At 39.9% G+C, this 13,705-nt stretch overlaps 1 protein-coding gene across 1 annotated transcript; it reads left to right on the top strand.

The window, feature by feature from the left end:
- The first annotated feature begins 295 nt into the window (after positions 1-295).
- On the top strand, positions 296-12,950 carry LOC149218949 (uncharacterized). Its single transcript, XM_089384179.1, has 2 exons — positions 296-880; positions 10,736-12,950. Exons 1-2 carry the CDS (start codon positions 494-496, stop codon positions 10,739-10,741), a joined length of 393 nt encoding a protein of 130 aa, XP_089240305.1. The 5' UTR covers positions 296-493; the 3' UTR covers positions 10,742-12,950.
- Positions 12,951-13,705: the final 755 nt, after the last annotated feature.

Genomic DNA, 13,705 nt, shown 5'->3' with positions numbered 1-13,705 from the left:
ATTATGCGGTCGATAAAACTGTAATTCGTGGGGTGGATAAAGTGTTAAAATCTGTCAAATTCACCTAAGAGTTACCTGGGAGTGTCGGATGCTTTAATTACCATTTATATACGCCAGTGCTTTCAATGTGATTACGAACCCTGCCCCTACGGTTCACTTTGCACATAGAAGGTCGGAACTTTACTTCTCCCATGGTCCTTAAACTGCACATGGGCTTATCATGTGGATAACTCGCAAAGGCATCGTCTGAAAATTGATTCGGGTGCTTTTTATATTACCTTCTTTGTTTCAATTTCATCTGAAATCCATGTGGGCGTTCGAGAATAAGCTTCTAATTGCTTTGAAATTAATCTGGGTATTTGGGTATGGCCAGCCTTGAAATCTAGTCTTTAAGAAAACAACACTCACAGGCCTTTTGATATCTAGGTGATCGAGATTGTCACAGAGATTTTCACCACTTGTTGGGATTGAAATTGTAGTCCCACTAGAACATATGATGATGTCAAGGGAAGAGAACAAGGATGTACAGGCCCCGGACTCGTCTGCCATTGAGGCTCCATGCCCTCTTGCAGAACCAGGAGATGGTGGTGGTGATAATAATAACGATGGAGATGTGGTTGTTTCTGCTTCTCAAGAAGAAGCCAAAATGATCAATAGTAACATCAAGAAGGATGGGTGGGAAGCAGCTCGTGCATGGTTGATGACATTGCCCAGGCGGAGGAATGTCATGCACAATGAGATCGAAGATTGGCTTCATAACAACAAGCACAATCTCTCTAGAGAAATCATCACAATGCCGCGGCAACATCTTTACCGATACCTTGTCAACCAGCACAAGCTCATTCGCAGAGCTGACCAGCCACAGTCGCCCCAACAACAGGTACTCACTTTTATCTTTTTTGTTTTTTGATAAGTATGCTTTTGCTTAAGTCACTAGGAGATATGAACCCCACTTCATAATACAGGACAATACCCACTTTAACAGGAAGAGTGATTTGAACTTTGTACCTTTACCGACTGATCATGCAGTAATACCTTTAATCTCAATCTAATTCTGAATTTTCATTTATATGGGTGTAGTACAGTTCTGAATTTCCATTTATTTGGATGCGGTGTAATTCTGAATTTTCATTTACTTGGCTTTCACAGGATAGATTTATGCCTTTTCTTTTCCAAAATTTCCAAATAATATCTCGTGTGAAACCCAAAAGATATTTCCCCACATTTGTGGAAGGCATCTCGTGTGCCAAATACAGAGGGGTTTGAGCTAACTGAATTACCAGCAACATTGGCCGCAACTGGTTGAGCTAAATGGTAGATTATGTTTTTATCAACAACCGTTTTATTATTTTTTCAACTCTTTGTGTGGTCATGGAGGTCCTCTTTTTGGTCTTTTTGGTCTTGTGCAACTTAAATCTATTTCAATTTCCAGGTTTTTATATTGGCAAGTTTTTGCAGTTTTTTTAAATCTGATTTATTAAATTTTTTAATAGGCAATTTTGAAATTGTGTTCTCATAATTGAGTGATTTAGTCAGATGGGTTAATTTGAGTGGTTGAGTGCTTTAAGCTTCTTGCACAAAGTTTTTGGGTAGATCCCAGCTTGGCTGTCTCTGTTGCATGCCTCACTTGATATCTCTACCAGGTCAGGTACTATAATTTATTCTACCAGGTCAGGTACTATAATTTATTTTGATGAATTTATATTATGTACCATCTGCAAAATGCAAGAGAAAGTACCTGAAGTTTCTCTATGAGTTTTTCCAAAAAAACATAATTGCATTAAGAGAAATGAGGTGCACTCTACAATTAATGGAAAAGATTTATTGCTTCTGTGACATGCATGCATAAACCAGGAAAAAAACTGATCGAAAAAGCAAATAAGGTATATCACATATATCATGTGCATACATAAACCAAGATAAAAGTGCTGACCAAACAAACAAAATAAATGGGCATATATCCATCATAACCTATATACTTTAAACATTGAAAATTTTGTGTAGAAGCTTTTTTAGATCTCTTTTTTGTGGTTAAGAGATTTAAGAAAACCTTCGTACTATTCGCCTTGCAGGCATGTAAAGGACAGACTCAGTATTGCATTTCTAAATTTGCACCTTCTGTTCTATTTAGGTTTGAAGCTATTTTGCGTAGACACTGCCTTCTTAAATGAAAGGTTACTTGTCAGAAAACAGTTGAGGATAAATTTTGTGTAGAAACTGTTGAACTTTCCATAAGAAAGCAAAACAGTGAACACTTTGCAGAAAGCGAAAGTCAAGGAAAATCATTCTCACACATGTAGTGGCAATTTAACTAAGTACCTTGAAATTAAGAGTTATTACCTTGAAATTAAGAGTTATTTGAGGAAACAATTTGCATGTAATGCTCTGTATCGGTGAGAATATGTTTTCACTTGTGCTATAAGTAATGTGTCGAGCTGATTTGGAGGACTCTGGGTGTCACTAGGACCAACAAAATAATACCCATGGTGCCTTGATTGCCAGTGTATATGCCTGCAGCCATGCTAGAACTTTTACTTTCACATCGAGTTGATGTAATTCCATGTTTATTAGGCACCGATATGTTCTCACCATGGCTTGGGAGGTCTGTACTAGCTGCTTAAATTTTTTTGAACATTACCTGCAGGCTGCTCCCTATTTTGTTCAGAGGCATATTTTCCTGTTTTTCCAGGGCACAACTAGGGCTAGAATTTGGGCACCTAACAAATATGGTGTATCGCAATGCAAACACAAATGGCAGACAACATTTGTAAATGGATAACCAAGAGATTTTTCTTCCAACTTTCCCCCTTACAGTACGGGGCTTAAGTTGAAACGATTTTAAGTAGTTTCAATATCATCCTCACTTAACACCTGTTCTGTCAGCGCAATTGTTAAGCACTCACCCCTACTTTCCTCTGTGGTGAACATGTCTCCAACATCAACATTTGCTGGTTTTCAAGGAGAACACAGTCCGTAGTAGGGGCATGTTCTCATGATCTATCTATTTATTGGGCTGAGGCTCCTCCCTATTTCTCTTCAACACATGTCATTCACCTCTGAATTCTGCATGTGTGGTGCATAAGAAACTGACATACTAACAACACCAATAGACAAAACATGGTGTGAGCACACATTTTTAGAGCAAATTTCCATGGTCCACACCTAAGGATAGGTAGGAGGCGAGGTCATCGGAAGCCCTTCATTTCAGTGCATGAAATTACATAAGTTAGTAAGGCTAAAATTATATTGAAACTGCCCACATCCTTTCCCCTTTCACATCATACTCCATTTGCCTCTTTTTAACTTTGTACAAAAAGAAAATGGGAATTGATTTACTCCTCTTCTCCAGATCGCTGCATTTAGATGGGTTGGCCAAGCTGCAAATAAATATAAACTGCCCATCAACATTTAGCCTTCTTAGATTAGATTCCGCATTCATGTCACATCTTCTTTGACTAGAATTCTGTATTGTGGTAAAATTGATGAATTGCAGGTACTCCTATCACAGGAAAAAGAAACCTCTTGTTCTATTATGGAGACAACCTTGACACCGAATGCCATTCCTCTATTGCTGAATGGTTGCACCGAGATTCAACCACTACTTCAGATAATCGATGTAGGTTCCGTTACCTCATTGAAAACAACATCCTCGCACTTCCACATTACTCTATCTGATGGAGCACATCAACATAAGACTTTGCTACCATCCGCATATGGCCCACAAGTTGTCTCTGGAGACATCCAAATTGGATCAATAATTCTGCTCAAAAAAGCAGCTTGCACAGTGCTCCAAAACTCCTCGTAAGACCCACCATTTGAAATCACCCTCTTTTACTTTACCCGCCTAGCCGTTTTTTGCAACAAAAGAAGGAAAATGCAATCTTTATTAATTCATTTCTTACTTGTTTACATAAGGTCCATCCGAGTCGTCGAGCTTGAAGTTGTGAAGCGCTCAGCAGTGTTGATGAAGGACACATCGACGCTGCAACATGCACAGGCGGGTTCAGCCCAATTTAGCTCTTCGTCAGCTGAAGATACCTTGCCCTCTTTAGTTACTCCACCACCTACGGCAACAACTACAACAATTCCATTCACGGCACTCAACCCTTACCGAAAGTATTGGTCTATCCAAGGTAGAGCATCTGCGAAGACATCATTGAAGGCATACAACAATGTGCGAGGCTCAGGAAAAGTTTTCGGATTTGACCTTATCAACCGTGATAAGGAAGAGATCCACCTTTCTGCATTTGCTGAACTGGCCGAATCTCTTTACAATCTAATTCAGGTTGGGCAACTATACATTGTATCAAATGGCACAGTGAGAGAAGCAAATCCAAACTACAACCACCTCAAGAACAAATGGGAGATTTACTTGTCTGCTGCTTCCATTATCAATCCATGTCCTACAGATGATCCAACGTTTCCCTACCAAAGCTTTCACTTCAAGAATATTGCTGAAGTAAGAAATGCAACTCCAAATACAAATGTAGATGTCATTGGTGTTGTTACTTCCACGTCACCTGCATCAACAATTCGACGAAAAGATGGAAGTGAGACATTAAGGAAAACACTCATACTAAAGGACATGTCGGGTTTTAGCATTGATGTAACATTATGGGGAGACCACTGTGACTATATCGGACAACATCTTTCTGAATTCTACTCTTTTGACAACCCACCAATTCTTGCAATCAAAGGAGGCCGCGTGTCTGAATTTAATGGCACCACAATAGGGACAATACCAACGAGCACTCTCACAATAAATCCACAGGTTGAAGAAACTCAACAACTACATGCATGGTTCCGTGAAACCGGCTATAGCTCTTCTTCTCCATCTTTGAGTAGAAACTATGGTGTTGCTTCGAAACGTGCCCTGCCACGAAAGACGTTTCATGAAATTGCTTGCATGCAGCCCTCTGATAAAGCGGTCTGGGTTTCAGTTCGAGCAACAATTACTGCTCTTCATATGGATGACTTCTACTTTCTAGCATGTCCACTAGATTTCAATGGCAAACAATGCATGAAGAAGGTTGTGGAGCATTCTAACAATCTTTGGCATTGTACAAAATGTAACGGTGACTTCCCAGAATGCGACTACCGTTACAAACTCAAAATTGAGCTACATGACCACACCGGGAATCTACAGAACGTCACAGTTTTCAATGATGCAGGGAACGAGCTCATGGGCATCACGGCTAAAGACTTGTTCCTACTTTCTATCGAACCAACTGATCTACAAGAAATTTGTGGCCGGATTTCAGGGCACCGCTTCCAGCTAACACTTTCCATTAAAACAGATTACTTCAACGGTGTTCAACGCTTGCAACCAATACTGATCAATTCAGAGGAAATTCAATATGCCTCTGCATGCAAGGAAGCGCTCACTGACATTCAAGCACTGTCCGCTTCAAAACGACCTATTGTTCGCCGCCTGTGAACTTTTTCTTAGGGCTTCATCTACCACGCCTGTTTGTACATAAAGAAACATTTCCACACAACTAATTGTCTCATCTTTGTAAATTACACACCCATGTTATTATGATGAAACCTGTAGTTTTCATTGCAAATACTCTCTTCCAGTCATTCCAACATATGTATGTTTGCCATTTACATTTTACGTAATATAAATATCAACATTTGTAAAGAGTCACTATGTGTCTCGTTCGTTCTCTACATGCTACACACTGATCCCTTGCTTGCTAAGCTATTCATTTTATCGCTCAAACATGTGAAACAAAAGTTTTTTTAAGTAAAGGGAACGAAATATTTTGATTCTTGTTTCTCTCCTCTCAATGATAGATACTGAAATAACATATGATTTCATAGCATTCCTAATTGCATGTTTTCCCTTCTACCTAATCTACCTATCTTCACCGATGTTGAACTAAGAAACATTTAAATCTATGTTCAAAATATAATGTTCCAATTTCACAATGGATGTGCACCCAATAAAATGAGATACCAAACATGCACTACTTGTTTACGAAAACTAACAACTATTACTTGTACTTGTTTAGATATGCCACCAAACAATCAACTTGCGGCCAAAAACAAGCGGCGGCGTATTCTTTATGCACAACAAAAGGATCGAATAAATGCACGACGTCGACTACTTTATGAACAGCACAAAAACCCTACTACTTCCTCTACATCCCTTCCCACCTCAAATGCTCTCCCACCTATACAAACCAACCCAGCACACGTTCATCATATCCAATATAACCCTCCCCTTAACGAAGAGCACCGTCGCTTTCGAGAAAGGATTGATGGACTTTCTACCTTGCATGTTTGCACAACATGCAAGGAAGCATACCCAGGAATGAAAACAAAGCTCTTCCACAATAGACTCTCTTGTTTTCGTTGTGCGTCATCTAAATCTACCAATCGTTTTTCTGAACTGAACAACATGGACCCTGGAGAACAACCCTATGTCCTTCACCAATTAACCCAAGTTGAAGAAATGCTCATCGCACGTGTCAACCCCATTCTACAAGTCACTCATTCCCGTGGTGGTCAATATAAATATAGTGGCCATACAATTAGCTTCCCTCAAGATATTACCAGTATTGCCAAATACTTACCCCGGATGCTCTCTGACTTAGACATCCTCATTGTGAAAAGGCAAAATCCATCTGAAAAGGCTTACGAATTCTACGTTTGCAAATCACGTGTCCTTGCAGCCCTTGAATACAAAATAAAATATGACCCTTACTACCGTGATGTTCAATTGAATTCATCTACAATTTCTACACTGCCAGATCTCCCTACAGACATTTCTTCTCTTCTCCACAGTGTAACCACCTCCTCTTTTGAACCCCATCAAACCACTACTGATTCCACTTATAATCCTGATGATGTCATGCTACCTCCATTAGAAATCCAACCCTCTTCTTTCGTTCCAGTCCTCCCAAATTCATGTACCGAGCGTGACCACATTTGTAACTATTTGCACTCGACCCATTCAAGTTCAACAAGCTCTATCGATTGGCCTCCAATATCTCCAACCGCTATAAATGAATACAACACCATCGGCCTCCTTGCCATGGCATTCCCCACACTCTTCCCTACAGGCATTGCAATGATCATGCAACCAAGACTTACAAAAGTTGAAATGCATGAATATGCTTTGCACTTGCTTCACTACCATGATAACCGCTTTGGCCAACACCCAAGATTCCGCTACTATCTTTATAACATTCTAATGCGCCACCGTAGCCAAGCAACAGCCAGTGTCTTCGTGAAGAAGTACATTGAGAACAACTTGCCAACAACGGTATCAGACCTACGCCAGTGTCTTCATGACTCTCCAGATTCAAGATTGCCAGAGCAAATAATGAGGTTTGGGTCAGCTCTACGAGGAACACGGTCTTTCTGGAACAAACGCCGATCTGAGCTGACTGACATGATCACAAAAATAGGAAGCCCAACATTCTTCTTCACTCTCAGTGCAGCTGATACTAAATGGCATGACTTGCACACGATCATGCCCACAAGTGTTCATTCCACTCCAGTCAACCCCTTCCAATGGAAAATCCAAAACATAATTAAAAACCCACATCTAACAGCCCAATATATGCATTGTAGATTTACAATTTTCCTTGAAGAAATCCTTCAAAAAGGCCTCCATGCAACCGACTATTGGTGCAGGTATTATTTAATATCCATATCCCTCTACATTAATTTTATACATTGCATATACATGTATTAACTGAATGTACCCTTCATGTTATATTCAGATACGAATGGCAACATAGAGAATCCGCACACATTCATGGCTTCCTTTGGCTACAAAATGCACCAGACATGGACACACTTGATTGGGACAATGCATTGGAAGTTGCTAATGCACAGAAATATTTCGACCACTATGTAACTGCTTGGAATCCACGTCAGGCAGAACACCGAACTATTCCACTTCACCAGTCAACAATTCATAACCCGTGTTTCCTTGACACAGCAGCAATATTCGCATCCAATCAATTTGAAGACTACACAGAGCTTGTCAACTACGTCCAACGGCATACAAAGTGTCATGAATCTTCCTGTCTTCGTAAGAAAGACAATGTGCTTAGCTGCCGATATGGAGTACCGTGGGAATTGAAGTCCACTTCTTCACTTTTCATTGATGATAAGGGTCATAAAACCTATGTCCCTGCTCGCAATGATGAAAGATTGAATATTCACAACGCCGATCTACTCTCTATTTGGAGAGCAAATGTTGATTGCCAACCAGTCCTTTCTCGCCATGCTGTATTGAAATATATTTCAAAATATGCAACAAAAGCAGAGACAAGATCTGAGAGCTACCGTCAAATGCTATCGCGACTATCACAAAGTGCCCTTCCAGAAGCACCTACTAGTGGTGTCATCCGGAAACTCCTTACAGAAACCATTGCAGATAGAGACATTGGTGCACAAGAAATATGCCATATGTTACAAAAGCTACCTCTCTCTCTTTGCAGCCGTACATTCCATTCTTTGAATGTCAACAGGACTGTTTTCAAACGTGTTTCGCAAGATACTGAAAATCCTGGTTCGACACCAAACTTTATCGTTGCGTATATGAACAGGCCTGCCTCACTAGAAGCACTGCCCCTCCTTGAAGCTGCTCGCTCGTGGTCATATTCTTCCCAACGGAGAAGCAACCACTGGAAACACATATTTCCCCCAATGATTGTACATGTCTTGCCCCATTACAATGTCATTCCTTCCTCTACTAATCCTTCTTATGCCACCTTCTGTTGGAGTGAATTACTCTTGTATTTCCCCTTCCGAACACTCCCTGATGATATCGGTTCAACTGATGCAGAAATTATTGCACACTGGGAACAAAAAAAGGGTGCATATACACCATGGCATGTCCATCGCGAACCCGAAAACCCACAAAGCCCACCTACTGAAGATCAACCTACCCCACACACCCCCCCTGATTCCATTCAGATGGATGAATGGCAAATCCTCTCTCAACTACACCCAGGTTACAATATTGCAATTGATGACCTCGACATGATTGGCTACCACGACTTCGATGTCAACCACAATTGGTCACAAAATACTGTCCCTCCCCCCTTGCAAGAAACTGCCATCAATTTCATTGAATTCAACCGCTCACCCATTCAAAACCAACATCAATCATTTTCCAACCTTCTCCATGAGCATACATTATCCCCTACCCAAAGCATAGCTTTCACCGCTGTTTTTTCACACTTCAAAACCCCTTCGCCAAAATCCCCACGGAAGATCATCGTACAAGGAACAGCTGGCACAGGAAAATCCCATTTGATTAAATGCCTTCACCAAGCATTTGTGGAAAACTCGCCAGCCAACAAAAACCCTTTATTGTTACTTGCACCAACCGGCGTTGCAGCTTTCAACATAAATGCCCTCACAATTCATTCTGCCCTTCATATCCCTATCCAGACAATGCATCCTCTCGAAGGCCAGCCGCTCCTACACCTGCAAGAGCAACTCCGTCATGTAGAATACATCCTCATTGACGAAATGAGCTTCATTGGTCCAAAAATGCTTTCTCGCATTGACGATCGTCTAAGAGAGGCATTCCCTCTTCATCGGAATACACCATTTGGTAATCGCTCAATTATCCTTGTCGGAGATTTAGGCCAACTCCCACCTGTAAAAGACATTCCTTTATATGCTGGGACATCGCGTGGCACTGCACTTTGGCGCAGCTTCGACATATTCATAACACTTTCAACCGTTTTCCGTCAACAAGGAGCTAGCTTGTCCCAGGTTGCTTTCCGGCAAATACTTGCAAATCTTAGGAATGGAATATCTACACTTGAAGATTGGCAACATCTAATGTCAAGAACAAGTTCCTCTCTTACACCTGAAGAGAAATGCTCATTCAGCGAGTCCATGCACCTATTCGCAACAAACAACGCAGTTGTCTTGCATAATAAGAAAATGCTCAAACAATTGAACATCCCAGTAGCACTTTGCTCTGCGGAACAACAAAGACAGAAAAATCCTACTACAACAGAAGATGAGCACCTACCTGCAAAGGTGCTCTTATGCAATGAACAAAAAGTTATGCTCACCAGCAACTTATGGGTACATGCAGGCCTTGTCAATGGCGCGCTTGGGAAGGTCATCTCAATATTTTATTCAACTGACTCAAAGCCCCCAGCATTACCATCCTTTGTGGTTGTTGACTTTCAACAATACAGAGGAACACCGTGGGACATTTCACACCCAACATATGTACCCATTCCTCCCATCACAAGGGGTGCACGCCGTCAGATACCACTTCAAATGGCATGGGCTTTAACGATACACAAGTCACAAGGAATGACATTAGACAAAGCAACAGTGGACATCGGGACCAGAGAACGCCAAGGGCTAACATTCACTGCAATTTCAAGAGTGCGGTCACTATCGGACATACACATCAATCCAGCATTCCCATTCTCCCGCATTGCACAAATGCACAAGAATCCATATCTTAAGCGTAGACAGCAAGAGGAATCATTCCTTGCATCAAAATCTATCCAGGATAATACACTTTAGCCAATCATACAGCCTGCCTTCCAGAATTACCCACATGGTAAACACCAGTCACTACATACAGAAGTTTCACATAGATTTCTTGCTATTACATTTAATTTCATATGATTTTATACTCATTTGGAATCGTTTAATTTATTTCGAATTTTCAAACAAAATCGTCAAACATATTCATTGCCAATTACAGTGTTCCCTTTTCTGATGCCAACAGGTATGAATACATGCTATTTACGACAATTGTACGAGTGTTGCGAAGAAATCCAGCAACAAGAACTTACATTACAGGATATGCAGACAAGGATCCTGCCACAACCATCCATGCCACTATACCGTTTGCGCCCAGCAATTACGTTGTTAAAGAATATAAGGAAACTACTTAAGATTACAATTCACATCCATGAAAGGGATGCACACAGGCAGATGCGACATCAACTGCAGGAACAGCTCGCACAACATGGCACCACAATAAACACTAACTGGTGTTGCCGATGCCATGGCCCATCATGCATATATGATTAGCGGCTCATTCTCAATTACATCTCTACATAATGCTTTTATTGTACATATGCTTACAAGCCAACAAAACTTTCATTGTATATATCTTTACTTATATATGGCATGTTTAGTTATATCTTAATAGAACTGTTCTCTGTTGTATGAACAAAGAGTATTCAAGTACGTGGTCCACTGCTCTTTGTTTTGGGTTTTATGATTCAACCAACAACTTTTTGTATAAAGAAACACGTTTCTGACTTTAGATAGGTCGATGTTTATAACAACCTATTAGGGAAATTTTCATTCAGCTCTTTAATTCTTTCTATTAGTGTTGATAGGGTCAAAATCTGCAAATTGTTTTTTATCATTTACCCAGTTGATGACTAGCTCTGAATCTCTCAGTATCTGGATTTGAGCAGTACCTTTCTTAATTGTTAAATTTCCCAGTATCGAAAATGCACTTACCTCTGCCCAGTAGTTGGTACCTTCTGCCAATGCAGCTTTGAAACAGAAACTATGGTTTTCCTTCAGAAAAAACACACGTCCAGCACCACAAATCCCTGGAATTTATGGGAATTTCATGTCTCATGCATGTCAGATTCATATTTGCAATTAAAATAGTAGATGAGGATAGTTCTTGACAGTAGAGGTGTTTTCTTTATAATGAACTATTTCTTTTATTCTGGGCTCTTCACATGCTTGGTGATGCATGTTAGAGTGCCAAGTTTTCTGAGTTGAATTATTTTAGTTTCATATTGTCTACATATGGCTCTTGGGCCTTTACTCGGATTTTAGAAGTGCTATCATTTTCATTTTGGAGGACAGGTTTGTTCAGTTGACATTCTTTACTGTAGATTACAGCTGCTGGCTTATAATGTGGATAAGTTTAGGTCCTGTAACATCTTTTTCCACAATATGAAAACAGAGTAACATCATTTAACCAGAGCTACTATCCGTAAGAAATAGGGTGAACATCATTAAAGTGGGGTCGTTGATACACTTTTTTTCACATCATTTAAAGTAGAGCTACTATTTGTAACAAATAGTAGGAGAGCAGAGTTACACTATGAGCATTTAAGCATTTATCGCCCTTCATTCACGTTTTTTCTTCACATTATGAAAGGTGAGTAACATCATTAAACCAGAGTTACTATTGGTATGGTCTCTTTAACATGATACTGGTTTTTAATGCTTTCTGTACCTAACTGCATATCTTGTATGTGTTTTGTCTCAGACTGATAAGGTTTTCCAGCTGGAGACGGTTTACAGTTACCGTTACCTATAATGGCTCAACCTTGTCTATCAATGTATTTAATGCTTGGCCCAAACTGCAAATCTTGCTCTAGCTCTTTGCCATTCATTTTTCTTGTTGCCCAACTTCTAATCCTGCTCAATAATTTCTTAAATGCATTATGCCTATGACTGATTTGCATCTCTGTTTTCTGAAACCATGTCTGATGTAGTTTAACTATTGTCCAACTGCATATCTTGAGATGAAGCTCTCTCTCATCCATTTTGCGAGCCCGTGCGCATACCCCCCTTAGATATGAGTTTTGCCTAATTTTTCTGCATACCTTGTTCTGCAACTGTTTTCCGTTCTAAGTTTATTCTGCATAACTTGTTCTCCAACTGATTTCCGTTCAGTCAGTGAATAACTTGCTGCAAATCTTGCAATGGAAACATTTTAAATGCAAATAATTTTTTCTATAACTGTTTGTAATGCAATTTATCCGAGATCTATATGCATCCTCTGCCCTGAAATCCCTCTCAATGCATTTTGTCACCATTTCATATGGCTATCTTGCACTGGAACTATTTGCAGGGTATTTTGCGTATGCTCTATATGCATATATTTCAATGAAACTGATCTTATGCAGTTTGTCTGTGCCTCTGGTTCTGCTGTATACTTTTCCCCTATGACGTGTCTCAGAGATTTGCTCTAAGTTTTAATTATGTCTTTACTCCGTATGCTGTGTGGTCAGTTTTTCATCAAAGATTGGCTCATTTTATATTTTTATTTGGTTGGTAAATATTAACTCTTCACCTTTGCTCATCAAGTCCCTTGGGATGGACAATACGTTTTCAAGTTTGTCACTTTGAGGTGTATTTGGATAGTATTGATATGCCTTGTGTGGAATTTTAGCTGTCTGGTTGCTTTGACCGCTTAACCATGAACTGCTGTCCCTTTATTTTGACCATTTTCTATACCAACCAGAGGCACTGAATTTTTGGTGACAAATGAGTAACTGGATATTGTTTGGCCTGATGGTATGTCTAATTTCAGGCAAGTAAACTTGTTTGCCTTAATGAGTCTACTGCTTTATGTTTGCAGAAGTTGAAATGATGAAAGAAAGATTTTCAAAGTTGTTGCTGGGTGAAGACATGTCAGGTGGTGGTAAAGGAGTATGTACAACCCTGGCAATATCTAATGCTATTACAAACCTCTCAGGTATAACATTTTTAATTCTGTTCTGGAATCACACAGGATTTTATGCAAGTCTTAAGACACAATTTTTTACTTAATCTTAAGACATAAATTTTCACTTAATTTCAAGATACTAACTCCTAACATGGGGATCTCTTGTGGCAGCTACTGTTTTTGGACAGCTTTGGAGATTGGAACCTCTGGTGCAGGAGAAATTTCAAACAATGTATATAAATAGAAAGATGCAGAAAATGACAGTCA

The sequence above is a fragment of the Pinus tabuliformis genome, chromosome Q (genome assembly GCF_031772625.1).
Source record: "Pinus tabuliformis cultivar Carrire ecotype Pingquan chromosome Q, CPIR1, whole genome shotgun sequence".
Taxonomy (NCBI): domain Eukaryota; kingdom Viridiplantae; phylum Streptophyta; class Pinopsida; order Pinales; family Pinaceae; genus Pinus; species Pinus tabuliformis.
The sequence above is the reverse complement of the archived record's forward strand: the minus strand, read 5'-3'. Positions and strand labels throughout refer to the sequence as shown.

Excerpts from the sequence above, each read along its gene's own strand:
- LOC149218949 (XM_089384179.1), top strand. The coding sequence starts at position 494 with ATGATGATGTCAAGGGAAGAGAACAAGGATGTACAGGCCCCGGACTCG.